This window comes from Staurois parvus, unplaced genomic scaffold (genome assembly GCF_062004578.1).
Source record: "Staurois parvus isolate SC_StPar_1 unplaced genomic scaffold, SC_StPar_1.0 ptg000149l, whole genome shotgun sequence".
Lineage (NCBI taxonomy): Eukaryota > Metazoa > Chordata > Amphibia > Anura > Ranidae > Staurois > Staurois parvus.
Genome location: NW_028317945.1, coordinates 1,334,597 through 1,359,673, shown reverse-complemented (window position 1 = coordinate 1,359,673; position 25,077 = coordinate 1,334,597). Strand labels below are relative to the sequence as shown.

Below are 25,077 nucleotides of genomic sequence, written 5' to 3'. Positions count from 1 at the left end.
ACAAGAGTGTAGTTCATTCTGCACTCCTGTGAACCGTTTTCAGCTGAGAAAGGACTGAAGTCTGCTGTCGGATGATGTCACTCACCTGGTTCAGGCTGGGGAAAGATTCCGTCTTCAAAGTTAGGATGCCCCCCAGAGTCTGGAGCAGCACCTGGCTCAGCCTCTCAGTGAAGTACTGAGAACCTGACCCAGCCGCTCCCTCCCCCTCCACAGCCCAGCGCTCCAGTAGCGGGGGATGGGAAGACAGTCCCGCTCTCTGCTCAGAGCGGAGAAAACTCAGTGATCATGTGATTGCTGAGTTCTCACCCTTAGCCCAGGTTCACATAAATGCAGTTTGGCAAATCGCATGTGATTCGCACAAGAACCGCACCACATTCCTGTGTAAATCACATGCGAATTGTGTGCGGTGCTATTTGAGCCATACATTATGTATGGCTCAAATCGCACTGCATCAGGACCTTTTTCTGTCCAGACTAGAATCGGATTGCATGGGTATTCACACCTATGCGATCCGATTGTGCACATTGCACCGCATTTTGCGGACCGATTTCAGGGTGTTGTTAACATACACACCCGCAGCGGTCGCAAGAATGGGATGCGATTTTGATGCGGTGCGGAATTCGCACAGAAATTGCTGCAAATTTCTCACCGCATCAGTGTGAATCCAGGGCTTAGTGCTGGCAGGGGCCCAATGCTGCATCCATCTAGATCAGTGGTTCTCAACCTGTGGGTCGCGACCCCTTTGGGGGTCCAATGACCCTTTCACAGGGGTCCCCTAAGACCATCAGAAAACACATATTTCCGATGTGTAAAGAGCAGCTACTGTGTAGAAAGCAGCTGCTGTGTTGAAAGCAGCTACTCTGTTAAAAGCAGCTACTCTGTTGAAAGCAGCAGTATTGGAGGTAAAATGACACTTATGAATTATAATTACTGGGTAAATAATTTTATGGTTGGGGGTCACCACAACATGAGGAACTGTATTAGAGGGTCACGGCATTAGGAAGGTTGAGAACCACTGCTCTAGATAATTATAAATAGGGAGAAAAAGCCCTACTTCTCTTTTAACTCTAAACTGATGTCCTGTATGGACTTTCGAAGCGTCACCTATGGAAAATATAGGGTTTGTAATATTGAGTGACATAAAAAAATTTGAACTGCCACTATTTTATTCTCTAGGGTTTCTGTTAAAATGTTTCAGGGGTTTTACATAATCCCCAGGACTAAAATGAAGTTTTCTTCTCAAACAAGTGTACAAAAATGCAAAAACAGCTCTAGCAGCAAGTTTAGTTCCATTTTAACACCCACATGTATCAAGAACTTCCAAAACTCCTTCCCTTATGCAGGCCATAGACGGTTCGTTTATCGGCTGATTTTTTGTGCAAAATAATAATTGGCCAATTTTCGCAGTTATGCAGGCCATAGACAGGTTGTTTATTGGCCGACTGGTCGGCCAAAAAACGAAAAATCAACCATTCTATTGCCACCAATGCTTACGAAAATCGGCCGTTTTTCGTAATTTTCCAGCATGACCGATAAAAGAAACGAGAAGGAACCGCAAAAATCGTCTGACCACATTGCTCCACTAACGGTGCAAATATCGGCCGATTATTCTTTTGGCCAAAAATACGGCTGAGAAACGATCCGTCTATGGCGTGCATTAGTGGGACAATGACATCGGCTGATTTTTGCGGTTCCTCCTCATTTCGTTTATCGGTCATACTGGAAAATTCGTGAAAAACGTCAGATTTTCGAAATCATTGGTACTACATCGGATTACAGAACGAACAACGTCTATGGTCTGCATTACTCATTATATAGTACTGTTAACAGACAAAAAACATCCGCGTATTGCACAACATTCCCTCCACACCATCACTAACCGACAGTGATTAAAGGCAGCCTCATCTATGACACACTGCCACTGAGAACATTGCCGTCACCGCGCTTCTGCATTAGCAATACTCTAAGCGTCCCACCTACGGCTGCTTTTCGCGCACAGCATTTCGGGATTTGTAGTCTCTGCTGTTACTGTGGAAAGGCGTTCTTCGCTACTTAGAACTTCAAATCCCACAAATCTATGCGAGCGCAGCCGTTGTCGGCAAGTCTGCTCTTTCAAAGAGGAGAAAAAAAAAAAACCGGTTCGCCATTAGCAACGTGTGGTGTGACGGGCCTGAAGACCGGTAGCCGGTGAGCATTTTCCTCATAGTATGTGTCTTTTGATAATGGAGTTGGTAGTAATGGGCGGATGAGTACTCTCATGTCTGAGGAACGGTGTGGTTTTGGCGGGATGTTGCTGTCGGCGCTGCCTCTTCCGTGTCTGACTGCTTACCGGCGGAAAGCGCCCACTTTACTTGGCGATGTATTCTCTCATCTAAGGCACGTTAAAAGGGTATTAAACCCAAAACACATATTTAATAAATTGCAGCTTAATAGTTCTTAGCTGTGATGGCTGCTTTCGTTTTTTGTTTTAGACTTTTTTCTTAATCTGGTGATTCAACCAGTAAGTCCGTTGTCTTCCTACAGAACAAGTAGTTTAGCAAATGTAGCAATTAGAGTGTGGAGACAAACCATTTAGCACTGACGGTTGCTTACAATGACCAGCTTTTATTATCTATGTAAAACCTTTACCCCAAGTGGGAAAAACGTTGCTTTAACTGTTTAAAAACTATTAGCTGGCATCTGTTTAAAAACTATTAGCTGGCATCTGTTTAAAAACTATTAGCTGGCATCTGTTTAAAAACTATTAGCTGGCATTTGGCTTCTATTTGTTAGTGTATCTAAATCTGCTAGTACATCTATCACTCCCCACTCCCTTGACTGACTGTCCATAGGTGCCCCCTGTGCTTCTTTTTCCAGAGTGGTAACACTCTAAGGCTTCATGTACACGAGCCTACCCTGACCGCCAGCTGTGGGAAACCGCAAAACACTGTACTGCGGTAGCCACATTTTGCCGCTGTCAAAACGTTCCTATCCTGAATGTGATTCTTCCACGTTCAGGAGAGGGAGGTTTAACCTCCCCTAAACGCGGCAGTTCCTAAACTCTGCTAAAAGTCTATGTGTACATGGATACACAGGCTTTTATGGAGTTGAGTCTAGGAGCTTTGACAAAAAAAATGCCAAAAGCTGCTAAACTGGAGTTTAGGAGCTGCCCGTGTACATGAGGCCTAAGGGAGGGAGTTTTGGAAGTTAGATTTGGTGAACACTTCCATGGACTCTGTTCCCTATTCAATTTCCCTTCTGTTTGTTGAACTGGATGGATATCTGTTTTTTTTCAACCAGACTTTCAGTGCGATCATATTGTACGACCTTGATGCTAATTCGGATTTGATTTGCATATCTCATGGAGCCAAATTGCTCTGAAATCGCACCAAAGTAGCACAGGAAACTTTCAAAATTGCACCGCACAGCTTCACATTGATGTAAACGGCACCATTGAGAATAATGCGATTTTCTTTTGTCATGTGACTGAAGAAATCATACCTATATGAACCAGCACTAATACAGGAGGTGTATTACTGGGCAGATCACCAGGTGAAAACAGAGGAGGGGAAAAGCTAAAAAGAGAAAACTAATACAGTCTCCACATCTAACGACTGTTAAGTTTTTGGACTTAAAGTGGAATTCCAGTCAGTTTTGTATTTATTAAAAGTCAGCAGCTACAAAAACTGCTCCCCCCCCAAAAGGTGCAAAATATGGCAGTGGAGGGGGGGAGGCAAATAGGTGGAGCTTCCACTTTTGGGTGAAACTCTGCTTTAAAGTGGTAGTTAAGTCCCATTTGACACTTGTGCCTACAGGTAAGCTTAAAATAAAGCTTACTTGAAGGTACAGGGAATATCTCCTAAACGTGTACTGTTTAACCACTTGGCTACCGGGCACTTATACTCCCTTCCTGACCAGGACAATTTTCAGCTTTCAGCGCTGTCGCACTTTGAATGACAATTGTACAATCATGCAACATTGTACCCATATGACATTTTTATCATTTTTTTTCACACAAATAGAGCATTCTTTTGGTGGTATTTACTCACCACTAGGTGTTTTATATATTGTGCTATAAACAAAAAAAGAGTAAAAAAAAAAAAAAGTTTTTCTTTGCTTTTTGTTTCTATTATAAAATTTTGCAAACAGATCATTTTTTCTCCTTCACTGATGTGCGTTGATGAGTCTGCACTAACTGGGGGCACTGCTGGGCTGCACTGATGGGGGGCACTGCTGGGCACTTGTGGGCGGAATTGGTGGGTGGCACTGCTGGGCACCGATCATCAGGGCAGTGATCATCAGTGCCCTGATGATCGGTGCTGATCCCTGCTCTGACAACTGCCGGTTCTCGGCAGTACTTTCCTCACGCCGTGACAGTGTGAGGAAAGTGCAGCCGATAACCGGCAATTGCATTTCCCGGTGATCAGTGTGTCATTGGACACGGCCGATCACGTGGTAAAAGGATCCTGTGATTGGCCTTTTACCACATTACGTGATCAGCTGTGTCCGTATGACACTGCGATCACGGAGATCACCGGGGGCACGCAGGAGAGCGCGTTTTGGGAGAACGTCCTATGACGCCCTCCCAGAACTGGCCAGCTGCAGTGAAGCTGTCATTCGCCTATCTACGGTCGGCAAGTGGTTAAGAGATATTCAGTGTCTCTGCAGCAAGTAAAAACACCGGCGCGTGCGCTCTGAGGGAACCGTGCCCTTCCTTCAGAGCTCTGTACCGCGGCTTAGACTCCCACATGCATGCGTGGGAGTGACGTCATCGCAGCTTGGCCATTCAAGTGTCAAGAGTCTATGAACGCGGAAGGAAGACCGGTTGGAGATGGAAGCCCTGTCAGAGGTGACAGCGCGCCACTGGGGGACTTCATTTTCACGTAAGTCTATCATAATGTGCTTGTATGTAATGCATTCTAGCACATTATGACATTACCTTGCAGGGAGAAGTTTTTTGCACATTTACTACCACTTTAATTTGAATGCAGATTGCAGTTTTGCAACTTTGGCATGTCTTCGTAAAACTGTACATACTAAGGCAGCTACTAAGGCCTCATTCACATTGGTGATGATGCCTCTATAGCAGTTTTTCTCAACCTTGTCAACGCAGAGGAACCCTTGAAATAATTTTCAGGGACCAGGGAACCCCTGCTAAAATGACTATATCTACAACTCATGACACATTAGTGTGATGGTCCTAATGTGATAGGCGTGCAGGTAAATGACCCTCAAAATCCTAGATTGTAAGCTCGAAAGAGTAGGGCCCTCTTACCCCTTGTGTCCTGTTTGATGTTACTGTACTGTTTCATGTATTGTCCCCCCCTCTATTGTACAGCGCTGAGCAAACCCTTTGGCGCTATATAAACTCGATAAATAAATAAATAAATAAAATGGTAGTAAAGTCACTTTGTATATTTTTACCTACAGGTAAGCATACCTGTAGGCAAAATGAATATTTCCTAAACATTCATTGTTTAGGAGACTTTCTACAGAGCAGCGGCCCGTGACAATACCGGCGCATGCGCTCTGAAGGAACAGCATATCTGTACCATTCCTTCAGAGCTGTGTGCCATGGCCGAAACCCCCAGGTGCTGGAGTGACGTCATTGGCGGCTTGGCCATTCAAGCAGGTGCAGCCCGCAAACCCGGAAGTAAGACCGGGGGAAGATGGAAGCCTTCTGCAGCAGTGACAGCGCACCACTGGGGGCTTCATTCTAAGGTATGTCTTTCATAATGTGTTTTGAAAGTCAAGTTTACTACCACTTTAAAGTGGTTCTAAAGGCTTTTTTTTCTTTAAAATAATAAACTCATCATAGTTACCTGCTCTGCGCAATGGTTTTGCACAGTGCAGTCCTGATTCGCCTCTTAGGTCCCCCACCAGCGCTTCTGGCCCCTCCTCCATGCTAAGTGCCCCCAGAGCAAGCTGCTTGCTCTGGGGGCATTCATGCATTCTCACTCCCTTGCCACCTCTGTGTGTGGGGGCCAGTGAGGAGAGGGAGTCCCAGGAGAGTTGCTGCCCTCATGCACATTGCTGGATCGAGATAGAATGCATTAAGGTAAAAAACCTTGAGCCCTTAGAACCGAAGACAATGTACATGTATACCATGTTTTTGTCAAGGGTAAATTGAACCTTCATTTGGTTGTAAAAGGTAGTGGATATCTCCTAATTGTTTTTATTATGGAGCAGGGGCGGACTGACAACTCATGGGGCCCCTGGGCAATAGGGGATCATGGGGCCCCTGTGTCCTTGCCCAAACTCAAAAAAGCTTATGAGAAAGGTACCAGGGGCATCTCATGGCGCCCCCTACTGACCCCTGGCCCTTGGGCAGTGCCTGAGTTTCCAAATGGTCAGTCCGCCCCTGTTATGGAGAAAGCTGGCCTAAAATAGTTTAAAAAAAATATATTTTTTTTAAGACTAAGCTGTATATTTCTTGTCATTATCATTAACCACCATAAAATAAAACTCCAATTAATTTCTCTTACTCCAGATGTTTACGGTGATTACATATGTGTGCATACTAATTGTTCCTGTGGTAGGGCCAATAAAATAATAGACTATAAATAATTAATTGTGATTCCCTCAGTGTAAAATTGCCATTCAATTAAAGAAAAAAAAAAAAAAAGTTGAAAAAATAGATGCTAGCAGATGGCAGTAGCACCCCCTGAACAATTGCCATCCTCTGAAAAGTGATCCACCACAGGCCACTTTTCAGATTGCAGTAAACATTACTGCCTGTCTTAAAGAAAGTGAAAGTAAAGCTGGAAATCCACTTTAAAATAAACTTTTACATCTAACTACCTGTAGTTTGTTTGGGCCAAGCTGGCTCAAACAAACTAAAGTGAAAATAAAGCAGAAAATTGGTTTTAATCCTACCTAAAACATGATCCTAACCCTTGACCCCCATGCTATACTAGATAGGCTATTTTATCTTTATTTTTACACACTTTTTTTTTTCCTGAACATTTCCTCTAGGCTTTACTGATTGATCACTGTGATAGCCAATCCCTATCGTTCGTATGAGACCAGGTGCTGTGGATGAGCTCAGTCTCCTGCGTATGAGACCAGGTGCTGTGGATGAGCTCAGTCTCCTGCGTATGAGACCAGGTGCTGTGGATGAGCTCAGTCTCCTGCGTATGAGACCAGGTGCTGTGGATGAGCTCAGTCTCCTGCGTATGAGACCAGGTGCTGTGGATGAGCTCAGTCTCCTGCGTATGAGACCAGGTGCTGTGGATGAGCTCAGTCTCCTGCGTATGAGACCAGGTGCTGTGGATGAGCTCAGTCTCCTGCTGGAAGTATGCTATGGAGCGCACTTCCAGCAAAATTGCTAATACACATCTGTCATACTTTGGAAGAAGGCTTGCTTCCATGACACTACATTTGTGCATTAACACTAGTATAAAATAATGAACTTTAAAGCGATCCTGTCAAAGGGTCTACAAAATCCTAAAAGAACTAACCTGTAAGGAAAACTGCTTCATACATGCCTGGCCAACTGCTAAAATGTCACGCTTTAGCAAAGTTCCTGGCACCAATCTGTGTTGACTCCTCAGAGTGGATTTATAGTGGATCCTCCCAAAAGCCATTGTGATAACTGCTACAGACCCCTGGTGATTGCGGGACACAAAGTGATGTGTTTGTTTTTAGAAGAAAGACAGTAGCCAGAGGGGGACATGCTATCAAACTCCTGGAAGTGTAGATTGGGATCAGTGCTGGGAGCTGCTACAGTTTTACAAATAAGGTGACAGACACATATAGTTATTTTTTTATAGGTTAGTTCATTGTGATTTTATAGACCCCTTGACAGAGTCCCTTTAAGCAAAAGGCCTTGATAGGCCTTGGGCATTCTTGATGCCATGTTGTGGCCGAGTGATGTTATTGATGCTAGCAAGCAAATGACTGTGCGCCTGCCTACTGTTCCCACTTTGAGCTACATTCACATGGGCAATAGGGGGGGTGGGTAGTACGCTGCCTTTGGAGACCGTTAAATGATACTCCTGGATGCAGTAGCTCTGGTGTATCCGGAAACGCCATCTTTGGATGCACACGGTCTGCATCCAAGGTCAGTCGGATGCTGTATTTTCTTGTAACCACTCAGATGAGCAGTTAATTGCACACAGCACTGGTCATTGATTTGTACAGAGTACAAATCTAACAGCCTCCACCGCTGTTCACACACAGCATGAGCATTAAGAAATGCATCTTAAAATCTACTAATTCTTGTATTGGCTGCCCCTAGCTGCCTGTGTGAATTGGTAGACTCAAGATAAGGTGAATGGGTCTGAGTCTCTGGGTCAGCTCAGAAGGGGGCAGACTTGGATGCTTTTCCATGCATAGAATGCATGAAGGTAAAAAACCTTCAGCATTTACAACCACTAAGTTTTAACATTGTTCTTCCAGGGTTATTTGGCTAGTTTACAGCTATGATAAAATAAATTGTCTTTATGTTCTCTAAGTGTTAGTACTGAAATACCTGCTTGTCTGATTTAGTTTCTCCTGTCATTTTATCTTTTTCTTTTAATAGCTCAGACCAGGTAACATGGCTTCTGAAGATATCTCACAGCTGGCTGATTCCCTGGCAAAAACTAGGGTGGGAGGGGGAGAGCTAAGCTTTAAAGGCAAAACTCTGAAGCTTAACACAGCTGAAGATGGTAAGTTTTAATGTGTAAGTTTTGTTGATGTAAATGGGTCGGAAGGTATATTATATTTACTTGTTTTTTTTGTTTTTTTTTAACATATCTGCAGTTGCTTCCTGGCTTCTGGCCTAGTTCAAAATGTCATAGATCCCAGGAGTCTTCAGGAGGGGAAGAGTGATTTCTCAGCTAAACTCATCCACTTGCCTGCATGCTTGAGCTAAGGGCATATGTATTACAGGAAGTAAATGCTACCTAAATCATCTGCCCTTTCTCAAGATGGCCACGGCTAGAAATGCTAGGGGAGGGTGAATTTGCTTTGAATATTTATTTTAAAAAAATTAGCTCAGTCCCCATCCAATAAATGGGCCCCAGAGCACTGCTATCATTAGGTGCTACCCAAGCCTCCGACAGCATTAACTGGGCCTGTTTCAGGGGTGTTGAAATTTTTGAAAAAACTAATTGTCCGGGGACTAAAAAAAATTTGACCAAAACCGTTTTTAAATCAGAGGAGATTTTTAGGACTGTTTTAAAAACAAAAGGGGTTTTATGGCGACTTAATTGTGTAACATTTTTAACATTGCACTTTTTATCTCCTCCTCCCCTCCCTGCCTATCTCCAGCACTGCACCCAGCGACTAGCAGGGAGGGGAGAGACCTTGCAGTGTAATGAGCACCGACTGGCTGCTCCTCAGGAAAGGGGAGTGTCAGGCTTATCCTTTATTCCTTTTCACTGCCAGAGCCGTTTTTGCGTTTTTTTTATTTTATTAAAAAAATAATTTTAGGCCTGAAGATTATACAAAACCCCCAAACATATATTTTCTGAAAGCAGAGACCCTAGAGAATAAGTGGTAGTTCCAATTTTTTATGTCGCATAATATTACCGCAAAATTTCAGTAAAAATACAAGTAATAAGTTAATTTTAGGGCACAAAAAAAGCAATAAATGACCCCTTTTTTTGTAAAAGATGAGGTTGCATCGCGTAAATAGATATCCAACTTGTCAAACGTTAAATTTGCGTGCGCTCGTGAAATGGCGATGAATTTCAGTACCCAAAATTTTCTAAAGGTGATCCTTTTAAAGCCCCTTATACAGGTGAAACTCGAAAAATTAGAATATCGTGCAAAAGTTCATTTATTTCAGTAATGCAACTTAAAAGGTGAAACTAATATATGAGATAGACTCATTACATGCAAATCAAGATAGTTCAAGCCGTGATTTGTCATAATTGTGATGATTATGGCTTACAGCTCATGAAAACCCCAAATCCACAATCACAGAAAATTAGAATATTACATGCAATCAATAAAACAAGGATTGTACATAGAACAATATCGGATCTCTGAAAAGTATAAGCATGCATATGTAGTCAGTACTTGGTTTGGGCCCCTTTTTGCAGCAATTACTGCCTCAATGCAGCGTGACATGGAAGCTATCAGCCTGTGGCACTGCTGAGGTGTTATGGAAGACCAGGATGCTTCAATAGCTGCCTTCAGCTCTTCTGCATTGTTCGGTCTCATGTCTCTCATCTTTCTCTTGGCAATGCCCCATAGATTCTCTATGGGGTTCAGTTCAGGCAAGTTTGCTAGCCAATCAAGCACAGTAATCCCACGGTCATTGAACCAGGTTTTGGTGCTTTTGGCAGTGTGGGCAGGTGCCAAGTCCTGCTGAAAAATGAAGTCAACATCCCCATAAAGCTCGTCTGCGGAAGGAAGTATGAAGTGCTCCAAAATCTCCTGGTAGACGGCTGCGTTGACCCAGGACTTAATGAAGCACATTGGACCAACACCAGCAGATGACATGGCTCCCCAAATCAACACGGACTATGAAAACTTCACACTGGACTTCAAGCATCTTGCAGTGTGTGCCTCTCCATTCTTCCTCCATACTCTGGGTCCTTGGTTTCCAAATGAGATGCAAAAGTTGCTCTCATCAGAAAAGAGGACTTTGAACCACTGAGCAACAGACCAGGTCTGTTTTTCTTTAGCCCAGGTAAGACGCTTCTGACGTTGTTTGTTGTTCAGGAGCGGCTTGACAAGAGGAATACGACATTTGAAGCCCATGTCCAGGATCAGTCTGTGTGTGGTAGCTCTTGATGCACTGACTCCAGCCTCAGTCCACTCCTTGTGAAAGTCCCCAACACTTTTGAATGGCCTTTTCCTGACAATCCTCTCCAGGCTGTGTTCATCCCTGCTGCTTGTGCACCTTTTTCTACCACATAACTTTCTATTAATGTGCTTTGATACAGCACTTTGGGAGCATCCAACATCTTTTGCAATTACCTTTTGAGGCTTTCCCTCCTTATGGAGGGTGTCAATGATGGTTTTCTGCACATCTGTCAGGTCAGCAGTCTTTCCCATGATTGTGATTCCTACTGAACCAGACTGAGGGACTATTTAAAGGCTCAGGAACCCTTTGCAGGTATTATGGCTTAATTAGCTGATTAGAATGGGATACTTTGAGCCTAAATTATTGCACCTTTTCACAATATTTTACTTTTCTGAGATTGTGGATTTGGGGTTTTCATGAGCTGTAAGCCATAATCATCACAATTATGACAAATCACGGCTTGAACTATCTTGCTTTGCATGTAATGAGTCTATCTGATATATTAGTTTCACCTTTTAAGTTGCATTACTGAAATAAATGAACTTTTGCACGATATTCTAATTTTTCGATTTTCACCTGTAGGCCATCAGTTTAGTGTTATGGAGGTGTTCTGGTGTTAGAATTCTTGCTCTCATTCTCGCGTGCATGGCGATATGCAACGTGTATTACATTCAACGTTTTCATGCGTAGGTGACCCAGCGTGTGCTTTTACGTTTCTATGTGCGGGTGGGGGGCCTCAGTTTGTTTGGGGGGGGAGATGTTATGTGCTTAGGTGTAACTTTCATTGTTTACGATTTTAAAAAAAAGACTTTTTTTTTTTTTTTTACTTTTTTTTTTCATCACATAGGGAACAATGTCCCCTATGTGATGATTTTTGGTGACGGATTCTCTCTGAGACATACAAGGTCTAAAAGACCCTGCATGTCTTCCCTGTGCTCCACTGAATGTAATGCAGTGCACATCGCACCGCATTATGTTCTTTCTTTTAACGGGGACCCAGAAGTGACTTCCTGGTCAGGACAAGAAGGGGAGGGGAATGGATGTTTCCGCTCTCCTCCCTCCATTCTAGATGACGAAGCAGAGCCTGGAAGATAGTGGGCGGGGGGAGGTTCACGCGATTGGGGGTGGTGTTTGGTGGCTGGCACTGTGTGGAAGCAATCGGTGGCAGTCGATTGCTTCCACCTGCAAGGTGAGCCCTGCTGCAGGGCTGATGGTAAAAAAAAACTACCTGTCCGGAACTACATGTCCCGGGCGCCGGCCGATAGGAATTCAACACCCCTGTATTTATAGGCCGTGTTGGAGAAATTTGGCTTTGGGAGAGTATTCATGTCTTGGGTCCGCTTGTTGTCTAGATATCCCCAGGCAGCGATTAGGGAATCTGGTAGACTGTCCTACACTTTTGCCCTTGGCCAGGGAACTAGACAGGGGTGTCCTCTCTCACCCCTTCTATTTGCTCTAGCAATTGACACCCTGGCTATTAAAATTAGAACCAATTCCAACATCATTGGCTTTTGCTATGGCAATCGCCAGGAAAAGATAATGCTTTATGCCGATGATACCTTATTACTGCTGGGTGATTCAGACTACTCCCTAAAAAATAAAAAAAAACCATGACCACTATTGCGCAGTTTGGCAGATTCTCTGGACTTGCCACAAATTGGTCAAAATCCGCATTAATGCCTCTAGATAGGGACATTTCGCAGCCAGTTCTTGCAGCTCCCATCCCTCTCCATACCTACTTTAGATACTTGGAGGTTCAGATTTTCCTTGCATTAAAGATTTCTACCGTCTGAATGTGTTCCCTCCCATCCAGCGGTTCCGGGACCACATAAAAGTTTGAAATTCTCTCCCCCTATCAGTGGCAGGCAAGGTAAATTTCATCAAGATGATTTACTTTTTTTTCTCCATGATACCCCTGTGGTAATTCCACTTAAGATTTTCAGATTGGTTAATTCCCTTTTTCAAACTCTGACTTGGAAGGATAGGGTTCCCAGAATTAAATTAGAACACTTACAATGCAGCACCTGGTCGGTACCGTAAGTATAAAGGATAATCCGGATGACCCTAAAAATAACTCCTCTTGTGAAGTGATGGTCCTTACTATCCATAGGGACTCTATCCCACAGGCACTTGAGTCACAGGCCTTTGGAAAACCGCACAAAGTTTTTCCCACATATAAACTCATTCAGAAGGTATGGAATAAAACTAAGCACCTTCAGGGGGTCACTGGTTTTACTGAATGTAGCCCTATTTGGCAAAATGGGAACTGTGTAGAGCTGGCTAAGCTACAATATGTGGCAAGGTGGAAGAGGCATGGAATCACACTCTTTAGCCATGTATTTCTTAGTGGGATCCTTCTGTCGTTTGATGCCCTTCACCTGAAGTTTAACTTACCATTCTCTATGTATCTATACTACATGCCATTTTGGCTCAGAGTACTTCCACTGAATGAGTCCTGTCCAAAATTACACACTTATTGTACAGTAGATGTTGCTGCTCTGAATTCAGTGTTTCAGGTATCCCTCCCCTTGGATCCAAAATGCTGCATACTTAGTATGCTGGATGATCTAGACTTAGAGACATTTATGAAGGAAGTCAGAGGATCTGCCCAATCTGGGGGAATGGATCAAGAATGTAGGCAGCAATTTAAGATTAGAGAAATGTATTTACCAGCATAGAGGATGTCCAAACAAATATGAAAAACTATGGGCTCCATGGTTGTAGGTTCTGGGTCTGGCACCTACAGATCTAATAATGGATAGGTTGTTAAGATGTTACTCTGGGTAGAGATAAATCTGTGCACCTTGCATATATGTTGACTAGGCTTAGTCTAAGTGAGTGTGAACAGTTTTCAATAATTCAGATTTATACTTTTCATTTGAAACATGATGCTGTATTGGTTGACTTTATTCTGTATACACTCTAAGGATGAGTTATGCTATCTTGTCCTGTATGGCAATGCTTTGGCTCCTAGTGTTAAGAGATTATTTTTGGATCAAAAAAAAAAAGAGCTAAATAGCATTTTCAGATACAGTTTAGTTTCGCTTTAACTCTAGGCATGCTGTTTCATTTAGAGTTGCTGCCGGTTTTAAATTCAGTATAGGTTTGTTTGTGTTATATTTAAACTTTTATTTTTTATTTTTAGCTGAAGGTGTGATACGGGAAATCAATGAGTATGAAGGGCTGCAGGCATTACGTCTAGAGGGCAACACTGTAGGTGTGGAAGCAGCTAAAGCTATTGCTAAGGCTTTGGAAAACAAGTCTGATCTCAAGGTAACCATGACAGCTTTTTTAAGTAACACATTGTGATTATAAGTTAGTGGGTATTAAGTCAATAAATTTCTCTATCACTCATTGATGGACACAGCTTAATTTTTTTTTTTAGATGTGTGAGTTGCACCTAGCATTATTCATTCTGCAGGTGACAACAAAAAAGGCAGCATTATTCATTCTGCAGGTGACAACAAAAAGGCAACCTAAGATACTAGCATCACCCCTAAATGTATTCTGTGTATTTAAGTAAAAAACCCTATGTATACAGCTCCCCCCAGCCCCCTCTCATACTTACCTGAGCCTGCTGCCAGTCACAGCCTGTAAGGAGAGGGCGAGGCTCAGCTGCAATGTATGTCAGTGGAGATATATCTATATACACACTGCATGTTGAAATGCGTTTTTTATATATTAGAAATAATATGAAATATATTTTTTATATTTGTAAATGCTATCCAAAAATGTAGATTTGTATTTTTAAAGACATACAGTACCGTATTTGCCGGCGTATAAGACGACCCCCTACTTTTCCTGTTAAAATATAGGGTTTGGGCTATACTCGCCGTATAAGACTACCCCTCTTCCAACGCACACCAAAAATTAAAAAACATCAGATTTAATTTCAATATAGTATGGTATTCCAATGATGGGGCACGCTTCCTCACACTCTGACACCAATGATGGTGCCCCATCATTAGTGTCAGTGTGTGAGGAATAGTGTCCCATCATTAGTGTCAATGGGAGGAATAGTGCCCCATCATTGGTGTTAGTGGGAGGAATAGTGCCCCATCATTGGTGTCAGTGGCAGGAATAGCACCCCATCATTGGTGTCCGTGGGAGGAATAGTGCCCCATCATTGGTGTCCGTGGGAGGAATAGTGCCCCATCATTGGTGTCCGTGGGAGGAATAGTGCCCCATCATTGGTGTCTGTGGGAGGAATAGCGCCCCATCATTGGTGTCAGTGGGAGGAATCGTGCCCCATCATTGGTGTCAGAGCAACGAATCGTGCCCCATCATTGGTGTCAGTGGGAGGAATAGCACCCCATCATTGATATCAGTGGGAAGAATCGTGCCCCATCATTGGTGTCAGTGGGAGGAATAGCGCCCCATCATTGGTGTCAGTGGAAGGAATAGCGCCCCATCATTGGTGTCAGTGGGAGGAATAGCGCCCCATCATTGGTGTCAGTGGGAGTAATAGTGCCCCATCATTGGTGTCAGTGGGAGGAATAGTGTCCCAACATTGGTGTCAGTGGGAGGAATAGTATCTCAACATTGGTGTCAGTGGGAGTAATAGTGCCACATCATTGGTGTCAGTGGGGGGAGGAATAGTGCCCCATCGTTGGTGTCAGTGGGGGGAGGAATAGTGCCCCATCGTTGGTGTCAGTGGGGGGAGGAATAGTGCCCCATCGTTGGTGTCAGTGGGGGGAGGAATAGTGCCCCATCGTTGGTGTCAGTGGGGGGAGGAATAGTGCCCCATCGTTGGTGTCAGTGGGGGGAGGAATAGTGCCCCATCGTTGGTGTCAGTGGGGGGAGGAATAGTGCCCCATCGTTGGTGTCAGTGGGGGGAGGAATAGTGCCCCATCGTTGGTGTCAGTGGGGGGAGGAATAGTGCCCCATCGTTGGTGTCAGTGGGGGGAGGAATAGTGCCCCATCGTTGGTGTCAGTGGGGGGAGGAATAGTGCCCCATCGTTGGTGTCAGTGGGGGGAGGAATAGTGCCCCATCGTTGGTGTCAGTGGGGGGAGGAATAGTGCCCCATCGTTGGTGTCAGTGGGGGGAGGAATAGTGCCCCATCGTTGGTGTCAGTGGGGGGAGGAATAGTGCCCCATCGTTGGTGTCAGTGGGGGGAGGAATAGTGCCCCATCGTTGGTGTCAGTGGGGGGAGGAATAGTGCCCCATCGTTGGTGTCAGTGGGGGGAGGAATAGTGCCCCATCGTTGGTGTCAGTGGGGGGAGGAATAGTGCCCCATCGTTGGTGTCAGTGGGGGGAGGAATAGTGCCCCATCGTTGGTGTCAGTGGGGGGAGGAATAGTGCCCCATCGTTGGTGTCAGTGGGGGGAGGAATAGTGCCCCATCGTTGGTGTCAGTGGGGGGAGGAATAGTGCCCCATCGTTGGTGTCAGTGGGGGGAGGAATAGTGCCCCATCGTTGGTGTCAGTGGGGGGAGGAATAGTGCCCCATCGTTGGTGTCAGTGGGGGGAGGAATAGTGCCCCATCGTTGGTGTCAGTGGGGGGAGGAATAGTGCCCCATCGTTGGTGTCAGTGGGGGGAGGAATAGTGCCCCATCGTTGGTGTCAGTGGGGGGAGGAATAGTGCCCCATCGTTGGTGTCAGTGGGGGGAGGAATAGTGCCCCATCGTTGGTGTCAGTGGGGGGAGGAATAGTTCCCCATCGTTGGTGTCAGTGGGGGGAGGAATAGTTCCCCATCGTTGGTGTCAGTGGGGGGAGGAATAGTTCCCCATCACTGGTGTCAGTGGGGGGAGGAATAGTGCCCCATCATTAGTATCAGTGACACCAATGATGGGGCACTATTCCTCGCACTGACACCAATGACACTTGCTGACTCCTGTTCTAGTATGGTACTGCTGCAGCCAGCATATGTGGTTGCAGCAGCACCTCTGCACTGCACACTTACCCTCACTCGATTTTCGCGGGTCTGCTCGGCACCGCCTCCTTGCCCGTGATTGGCCGCCTGTGTGCCTTTCCTGAGCTACAGTTCTGGCGGCCAATAACCGGTGAGGAGGCGGAGCCAGGTAAGAGACTGCAGCCCTCTGCCCACCCCTGTACTTAGTGTCCCTTCCGTCGGAAGGGGGGGGGGGGGGCGGCGGCAGCACCACGCCGCCCCCCTAAAAAGTGCCCCCTGACGTGTACCGGTGTATAAGACGACCCCCGACTTTTGAGAAGATTTTAAAGGGTCAGAAAGTCGTCTTATATGCCGGAAAATACGGTATATTTGAAATATATTTTTCATATATTTTTTAATAAAGCATTTCATCATGCAGTATTTTGAAACATATTGAATATGGCCAAAATTGTAGCATTTCAAATATATGTCACAATATTTTGGAAGAATATTTTTAAAATATATTTCAAATATATTTTTCTTCCATGTGAGTACACAGAGAACAGCTCGTGATTGAGTCCGCATGAGTGCCCCCATAGCAAGCAGCTTGCTATGAGGGGCATGCAGAAGGGGAGAGGAGCCAGGACTGCTTGTGGGGGGCCCAAGAAGAGGAGGATCGGGGCTGCTGTGTGCAAAACTCACTCCCTCCAGGCTGCAGAGCTCTGGACCCCTTCTCTCCTGGAAGCTGCCTACAAATTTCCTTGTGCGAGGCTGCTGAGGGCTGAGTGATGTGCTCTGCGTGAAAGCATGTAGGCTGACCAATTCCTGTAATCGCCCAGTCTTAGGCAGGAAGCATTGGCATATCCAATTTTTTTGTAGCAGGCCAATTCACAAGTGCATATGACCAACAGCAATGTCGATCTTTTCTTTCCGGTGAGTTAAGAGGCTGATTGGAGTTTACAGTGCTTGTGGCAATTAAATCTACATTGTTGCTGTAACTGTTTCTCCTGTTTTTGGACTAACGTGGGTATCCCTTTTACATGGGGCAGATTTTGCTCCGATCAGCAGGGCAGCAGAGCAGGATGGATGTGACATCAACATTTTTTACTCCTTGTAATGCTTGCTAATAACCAAGCTCTCTAGCAGATGTGGGGTTTACCCATTTCTTGTTGCCATCTGCTCAGATTGCTATTTCTTCTTTCTTCCTTCTTTTTGCCTAGCGAACTGCAGGTTGCTATATAAACCCACATGTCTAATGAAAAAAGCTGGGTTCCTCAATTAAGAATTTTACAGTAAGTAGAAAAATGTTACTTTCAGAATTTACATCAGGTGTCGTCAAACTTTTTAACCGGGGCCAATTCACGGACCTTCACACTATTGGGTGGCCGGACTATAGTTTTAAAATATAAACAGATTCTTATGCACACTGCACATATCTTATTTGTAGTGTAAAAAAAGCACTGGACACTGCCGTGCACTGCACTCTGTAACGCACTGGACACTGCCGTGCACTGCACTCTGTAACGCACTGGACACTGCCGTGCACTGCACTCTGTAACGCACTGGACGCTGCCGTGCACTGCACTCTGTAACGCACTGGACGCTGCCGTGCACTGCACTCTGTAACGCACTGGACGCTGCCGTGCACTGCACTCTGTAACGCACTGGACACTGCCGTGCACTGCACTCTGTAACGCACTGGACACTGCCGTGCACTGCACTCTGTAACGCACTGGACACTGCCGTGCACTGCACTCTGTAACGCACTGGACACTGCCGTGCACTGCACTCTGTAACGCACTGGACACTGCCGTGCACTGCACTCTGTAACGCACTGGACACTGCCGTGCACTGCACTCTGTAACGCACTGGACACTGCCGTGCACTGCACTCTGTAACGCACTGGACACTGCCGTGCACTGCACTCTGTAACGCACTGGACACTGCCGTGCACTGCACTCTGTAACGCACTGGACACTGCCGTGCACTGCACTCTGTAACGCACTGGACACTGCCGTGCACTGCACTCTGTAACGCACTGGACACTGCCGTGCACTGCACTCTGTAACGCACTGGACACTGCCGTGCACTGCACTCTGTAACGCACTGGACACTGCCGTGCACTGCACTCTGTAACGCACTGGACACTGCCGTGCACTGCACTCTGTAACGCACTGGACACTGCCGTGCACTGCACTCTGTAACGCACTGGACACCGCCATGCACGGTGCTTGGTGTGCTTTCCTGTCCTGTTGCTCCTCCTGGCTGCAGCATGTGAAATCCAGGGCTTGCAAGCTGCCGCTCACTGGGTCCTCATGGCTGAGGACCCAGCGAGCAGCCTAGCTATTTGCCGGCTGGCGCTGTTTTTTTGTTTTTTTTTTTTGTTTTGCTTTTTTCTTCTTTTTTAGACTGGTCCGGAGGGCCACATAAATGTCTTTGGCGGGCTGTAGTTTGAGGACGCTTGATTTACATTTTATGTCAAAGGCATTTCATGTTGGTATTATATCCATAGAGCTATATTGAAGTGTATAGTTCTAAATACTGGATAGTTTATTGTTTAAATATGTTAAAGGTCACCTTCGTAAGACACATGGCCAATTGATAATTTAATGTATAAATTGGGTTTTGCCAAATGGCAGTAAATATTTCTTTAATGCATTGTGCTGCCTGACCTGATCACGTTTAGATTTTACAATTTCTCTTTGTTCTAGCGTTGCCATTGGAGTGATATGTTCACTGGGAGACTAAGATCTGAAATTCCTCCTGCATTAGTAAGTATACCATGTACCAAACCATTTGTTTTGTTACAAGTGTAACTTATCTTAATTATGGTAATAAACAAGTTTCTTGGTGACGCATATGGTTGCATGCATAATTATCACACTATTGTACTTCTCATATGCTGCATTTGACCCCAGACTTTCTACATATGTGTGCATGCTTAACCACTTGAGCTCCAGAGGATTTACCCCCCTTAATGACCAGGCCTCTTTTTGCTACTCGGCGCTGCACTAATTCAACTGATAATTGCGCGGTCATGCAATGCTCCACCCAAACGAAATTTACGTCCTTTTTTTCACACAAATAGAGCTTTCTTTCGGTGTAATTTGATCACCTGTGCGCTTTTTATTTTTCACGCTATAAACAAAAAAAGGCCAAAAATTTTGAAGAAAAACAATATTTTTTACTTTCAGCTATAAAAAATATATAGTAAACTCAAAGTTGGTTATAAATTTAGGCCAAAATGTATTCTGCTACATGTTTTTGGTAAAAAAAAATCCCAATAAGTGTATATTGATTGCTTTGTGTGGAAGTTATAGCGTCTACAAACTATGGTATAAATACTGCAATTTACGCCATTTTTCTGCTATACAGCGCTGCGCTAGTTTAACGGACAATTGCGCAGTCATGCAATATGGTACATAAATGAAATTTACATCCTTTTTTTCCCCACAAATTGAGCTTTCTTTCGGTGGTATTTGATCGCCTGTGCGGTTTTTATTTTTTGCGCTATAAAAAAAAAAGGCTGACAATTTTGAGGAAAAAAAAACAATATTTTGGACTTTTTGCTATAAAACATGTCCAGTAAAAGAAAAATGCAAAAATCAAATTTAGTCATAAATTTCTGCCAAAATGCATTCTGCGACATGTCTTTGCAAAAAAAAAAAACCCAATACGTGTAAATTAATTGGTTTACGTGAAAGTTATAGCGTTTACAAATGGTGGGAAAGATACTGGGATTTTTAGTTTTTTTTTTTTTTTATACTATTAATGGCGGCGATCAGGGACTTATGGCGGGACTGCGGTGGACATTCTGACATTGGGGTGTACTGACTTGGGGTCACTGACATCCCCAAAAACACTAATACAGTGATCAGTGCAAAAAAAAAACACTGACACTGTACTAATGGCAATGGGGAGGAAGGGGTTAACTTTATTTTGCAGGGAAGGGTTATAGGAGTGAGGGGAGTGTTTTACTAGGGGGCGGGGGTGTGTACTGGACGGGACAAGGCTGATCGAGAAAGAGAAACTGTTCTTTCTCGATCAGTTCATCCTTGAGCTGACAGGGAAGTGACAGACAGCACAGCTACTGCAGCTGTGCTGTCTGTCACTGTTTGCCGCCAATTGCCGGGAAACAGCCGCTAAGGAGCGGCTGTGACCCGGCGACTCACATCTGCGGCGGTGATCGGCGGGACAAATAGGGCGGCGGCGCGCCTCGCACGCGCCCCCTATTTGTTTACAAAATACACATTTTAAAACGTGGTTTTGCCTGCGAGTGCCGCCCTGCCGCCGTATATGTACAGTGGCTGGGCGGCAAGTGGTTAAACATTACACGAGGAGCACAACAATGGCAGAGATTGGTAGTTGTGCGGTCACCACACCACCCACTGCTGTACAGGAGGTAAATGGCGGGGACACCTGTTTGGGCCTCTATTCAGCACTCTGGTCATCTAGTCTCTGTTCAAGCCAGCCTTATTTGGATACCTTTATCACCTACAGTTATATCTGCGCACAACACAGATAGCACAGGTTGCCTATCAACCTCATTCATGGGGGCATCAGCTTAATAGTGGATTTAAAATCTCATAACAGATACCAGATTTCCAGCTGGAATCGGCAAGCATCTTCAATCCAGCATCCTCACAATGTAGCACAAGCAATTCCATTCCATGGATTGTCCAATGCTCATATCTAGCCCAAAGCTCACCTTGGCATGTTGGATCTCCAATTCTGCCTCGGAATTGGTAGACTCATTTCTTCACATATTGTGTAAAACAAACAGTGCAGCACTCAACCTATGAAAACCAAACTGATAATGAACAGAAAAGTCCCACTTGTGCGAGTTATACAATGAGTGAAAATAAATGATTAAACCGTGTTAAAGAGTCTGTAATGAAGATCAGATCAAATCAGTCCCACATGCCGTGATGAATTTAGGAAACTTCCAAAGTAGCCAGTGTGACACCATCCATTTGTATGCAAGGCTTACCGGAAGGATTTTGACCCCCTACTAAGAGTGGTCAATCAACGCTCTTTTAATGTGATATTGGTAACATCATGGATATAAAATGGTCCTCTAAAGACAGTTGTTTTTTTTTGTTTTATTTTGGTTTTTTTTTTGTAGTGTGAACTAGAGAAATAGCTAAATTTATTGTAATGAAGCTAGAATGGGTGCCTTGCGGCTGGAGAAACAACATCCTTTAGACAAATGGAATGTAGTTTTCTGTCTGGAAAAAAAACTGTGTGTATAACAAATGTCACTCCAGAGTTTTTTGAGAGACTATTTTGGCCACCTATCAATAATTCAGTTCTTTGTCTATGGGAGGCAATATGTAATCGTCTTAATTGACCATTCAGGATATCCCCTTTGTTTAAGCCTTCTAGTAATTATGTTACATTCAGTAAGTTAGCTTCTGTGGATCAATTTCTTCTTGCTGTAATAAATTCCCCAATGGGGATTGATTTTATAGTATAGAAATGGTGACAACTACTTGCCAATACAATTTAATTTCCTGCATGCCATTTTCTGTATGTTTTAGTAGTAATACACCCAGTGTCCTACTCTTCATATATGGTAACAGCCAAAAAGCTTTGTGATGTTGCCACCTGTCTCACAGGTAAACTGTAAGATTAGCTTGTCATCCGCATATTGCATGAACTGGTGTAAAAGTTTCATCAGGATCCCACTGCCATATAATAAGCAAGTCGTCTTTGAAATGAACATGCCAATGAAATTATTGGCAAAGGGTTTTGCAAAGAAAAGATGTACATTTCTTCCCACCAACCCATAAATAAATGTGCAAGGGAGGGGAAGAACCTGGCACCCTTGGATGCTCCACATATCTGTAATTAATAAAACTCATCAAATAGATATACCAGTAATAAGAAGAAATTCAGTGCATAATAACAAAAATTGAAGATCATTCCTCAACTGCTACACAAGATAGAGGGTGTAAGGTTTCTGGTGATTCTTATCACATCAAATTGACCCAGAAGGACATGGTACATTGACATAGTCCATATAAGCTCTGACCTTTTCCAAACAGATGATACTCATTGGCCAAAGGGCCTTCTGTTATAACCTGATTCTGAGTTACTGGCTTTAAGTCCTAAAAGATAGGGGTATCTCTGACTGTTATTCCTACCTTACTCAGAGCAAGAAAATAGAACTGCAAGATTTACCATCTCACATGGAAGACATTCTTGGTGCGAGGACAATCTGCTGAACCCCAGAAATACTCTAACTTATTTTGGCCTTTCTTCAGTTTGGTCTTGACCAGTGTCTGGCTTTAAGTACCCTCAATGGTGAGGTTTCTTGCCTTATTCTTTCTTTTTCAGAAACCGCTCACTTCGCAAACCCTAATCATGACTTTTCTTCAGTTAGTTACTCATATAAATCTGCCAGTTCGACTTCCTCTATTGCCTTGGTCTCAACTTGGTGCTGTCTGTGCTTCAGAGACCCCCACTTTAAAGCGATTAGAGACATTTCATTGGAAGACCCCATACGTAAGGTTGCTTTCTTGGTGGCCATTAACCAATTCAATACCGGGCACTTTTACACCTTCCTGCCCAGGCCATTTTTCAGGTTTCAGCGCTCTCCCACTTTGAATGACAATTGCGCGGTCATACAACATTGTACCCAAACTAAAATTGTATCATTTTCTTCACACAACTAGAGCTTTCTTTTGGTGGTATTTAATCACCGCTGGGGTTTTTATTTTTTGCTAAATTAACAAAGACCAAAAATTTTGAAAAAAACAAACGTTTTTCTTTGTTTCTGTTATAAAAGTTTGCAAATAAATAATTGTTCTTCATAAATTTAGGCCAAGATGTATTCTGCTACAAGTCTTTGGTAAAAATAACTCATATTGGGATGTATTTTTTAGTTTGTAGGAAAGTTATAGAGTTCACAAACTATGGTATAGATCTGAATATTGATCAATCCTGAAGTACTGACAGCCAATCTAATTTCTTGAGGTCCAAGAATGTCAGAACAGTACAGATACCCCCCAAATGACCCTTTTTTGCAAAGTAGACCGACATACTTCATAAGAGGCATGGCGATTTTTTTGAAGTTGTATTTTTTTTGTCATAATATTCAGAAAATGAAACAATTAGTTTCACTATTTTTTTTTATTTTATTTACATATTGTCACCAGTGCAGTACAGCGTCATCATATAACTGGCATGGCGGTGATCAGGGACACTGACTGGTGACAGTATAAAAAAAAATATATATATACAGTGGGGATCGAAAGTTTGGGCACCCCAGCTAAAAATTTGTATTAATGTGCATAAAGATGCCAAGGAAAGATGGAAAAAATCTCCAAAAGGCATCAAATTACAGATTAGACATTCTTATAATATGTCAACAAAAGTTAGATTTTATTTCCATCATTTACACTTTCAAAATAACAGAAAACAAAAAAATGGCGTCTGCAAAAGTTTGGGCACCCTGCAGAGTTAATATCTTGAACTGCCCTCTTTGGCAAGTATCACAGCTTGTAAACGCTTTTTGTAGCCAGCCAAGAGTCTTTCAATTCTTGTTAGAGGTATCTTTGCCCATTCTTCCTTACAAAAATCTTCCAGTTCTTTGAGATTTCTGGGCTGTCTGTCACGCACTGCTCTTTTGAGGTCTATCCATAGATTTTCAATTATGTTGAGATCAGGAGATTGTGAAGGCCATGGCAAAACCTTCAGTTTACGCCTCTTGATGTAATCCCCCGTGGATTTCGAGGTGTGTTTAGGATCATTATCCATTTGTAGAAGCCATTCTCTCTTTAACTTCAGCTTTTTCACAGATGGCATCAAGTTACCATTCAAAATTTGCTGAAATTTTATTGAATCCATTTTTCCTTCTACTCGTGAGATGTTCCCTGTGCCACTGGCTGCAACACAACCCCAAAGCATGATTGATCCAACCCCATGCATAACAGTTGGACAGAGGTTCTTTTCATTAAATTCTGTGCCCCTTCTTCTCCAAACGTACCTTTGCTCATTCCGGCCAAAAAGTTCAATTTTAACCTCATCGGTCCACAGAACTTGTTTCCAAAATGCATCAGGCTTGTCTATATGTTCATTTGCAAAGTTCGAACGATGATTTTTGTGGTGAGGACGTAGAAGAGGTTTTCTTCTGATGACTCTTCCATGAAGACCATATTTGTACAAGTATCTCTTTATAGTGGAATAGTGTACCACAACTCCAGTGTCTGCCAGATCTTTCTGGAGGGATCGTGCAGTCAAGGGTTTTGCATTGCTTTTCTCACAATCCTGCGAGCTGTTCTGTCTGATATTTTTCTTGGTCTTCCAGATCTTGCTTTAACTTCCACTGTTCCTTATGACTGCCATTTCTTAATTACATTCCGAACAGAGGATATTGACATCTGAAAACGCTTTGCTATCTTCTTATAGCCTTCTCCAGCTTTGTGAGCGTCAACTATTTTCAGTTTCAGTTTTCTAGACAACTGCTTATAAGAACCCATGGTGCTGATTGTTGGGGCAAGGTCAGATGAGTCTGGGCATTTAAAA

General features: G+C 43.7%; 1 protein-coding gene across 2 annotated transcripts in view; it reads left to right on the top strand.

Moving 5' to 3' along the window:
* The first annotated feature begins 2,074 nt into the window (after positions 1-2,074).
* Positions 2,075-25,077, top strand: part of RANGAP1 (Ran GTPase activating protein 1) — an 83,885-nt gene continuing 60,882 nt past the window's right edge. The window contains exons 1-4 of one of the 2 annotated variants that reach the window (XM_089674224.1): positions 2,075-2,187; positions 8,504-8,630; positions 13,866-13,993; positions 19,260-19,319. In XM_089674224.1, the coding sequence (XP_089530350.1) occupies positions 8,519-8,630; positions 13,866-13,993; positions 19,260-19,319 (300 nt within the window). In that variant the 5' untranslated portion in view covers positions 2,075-2,187; positions 8,504-8,518. Of the gene's footprint in view, positions 2,206-8,503; positions 8,631-13,865; positions 13,994-19,259; positions 19,320-25,077 lie in introns of both variants that reach the window. The other variant, XM_089674225.1, reaches the window with a different exon arrangement.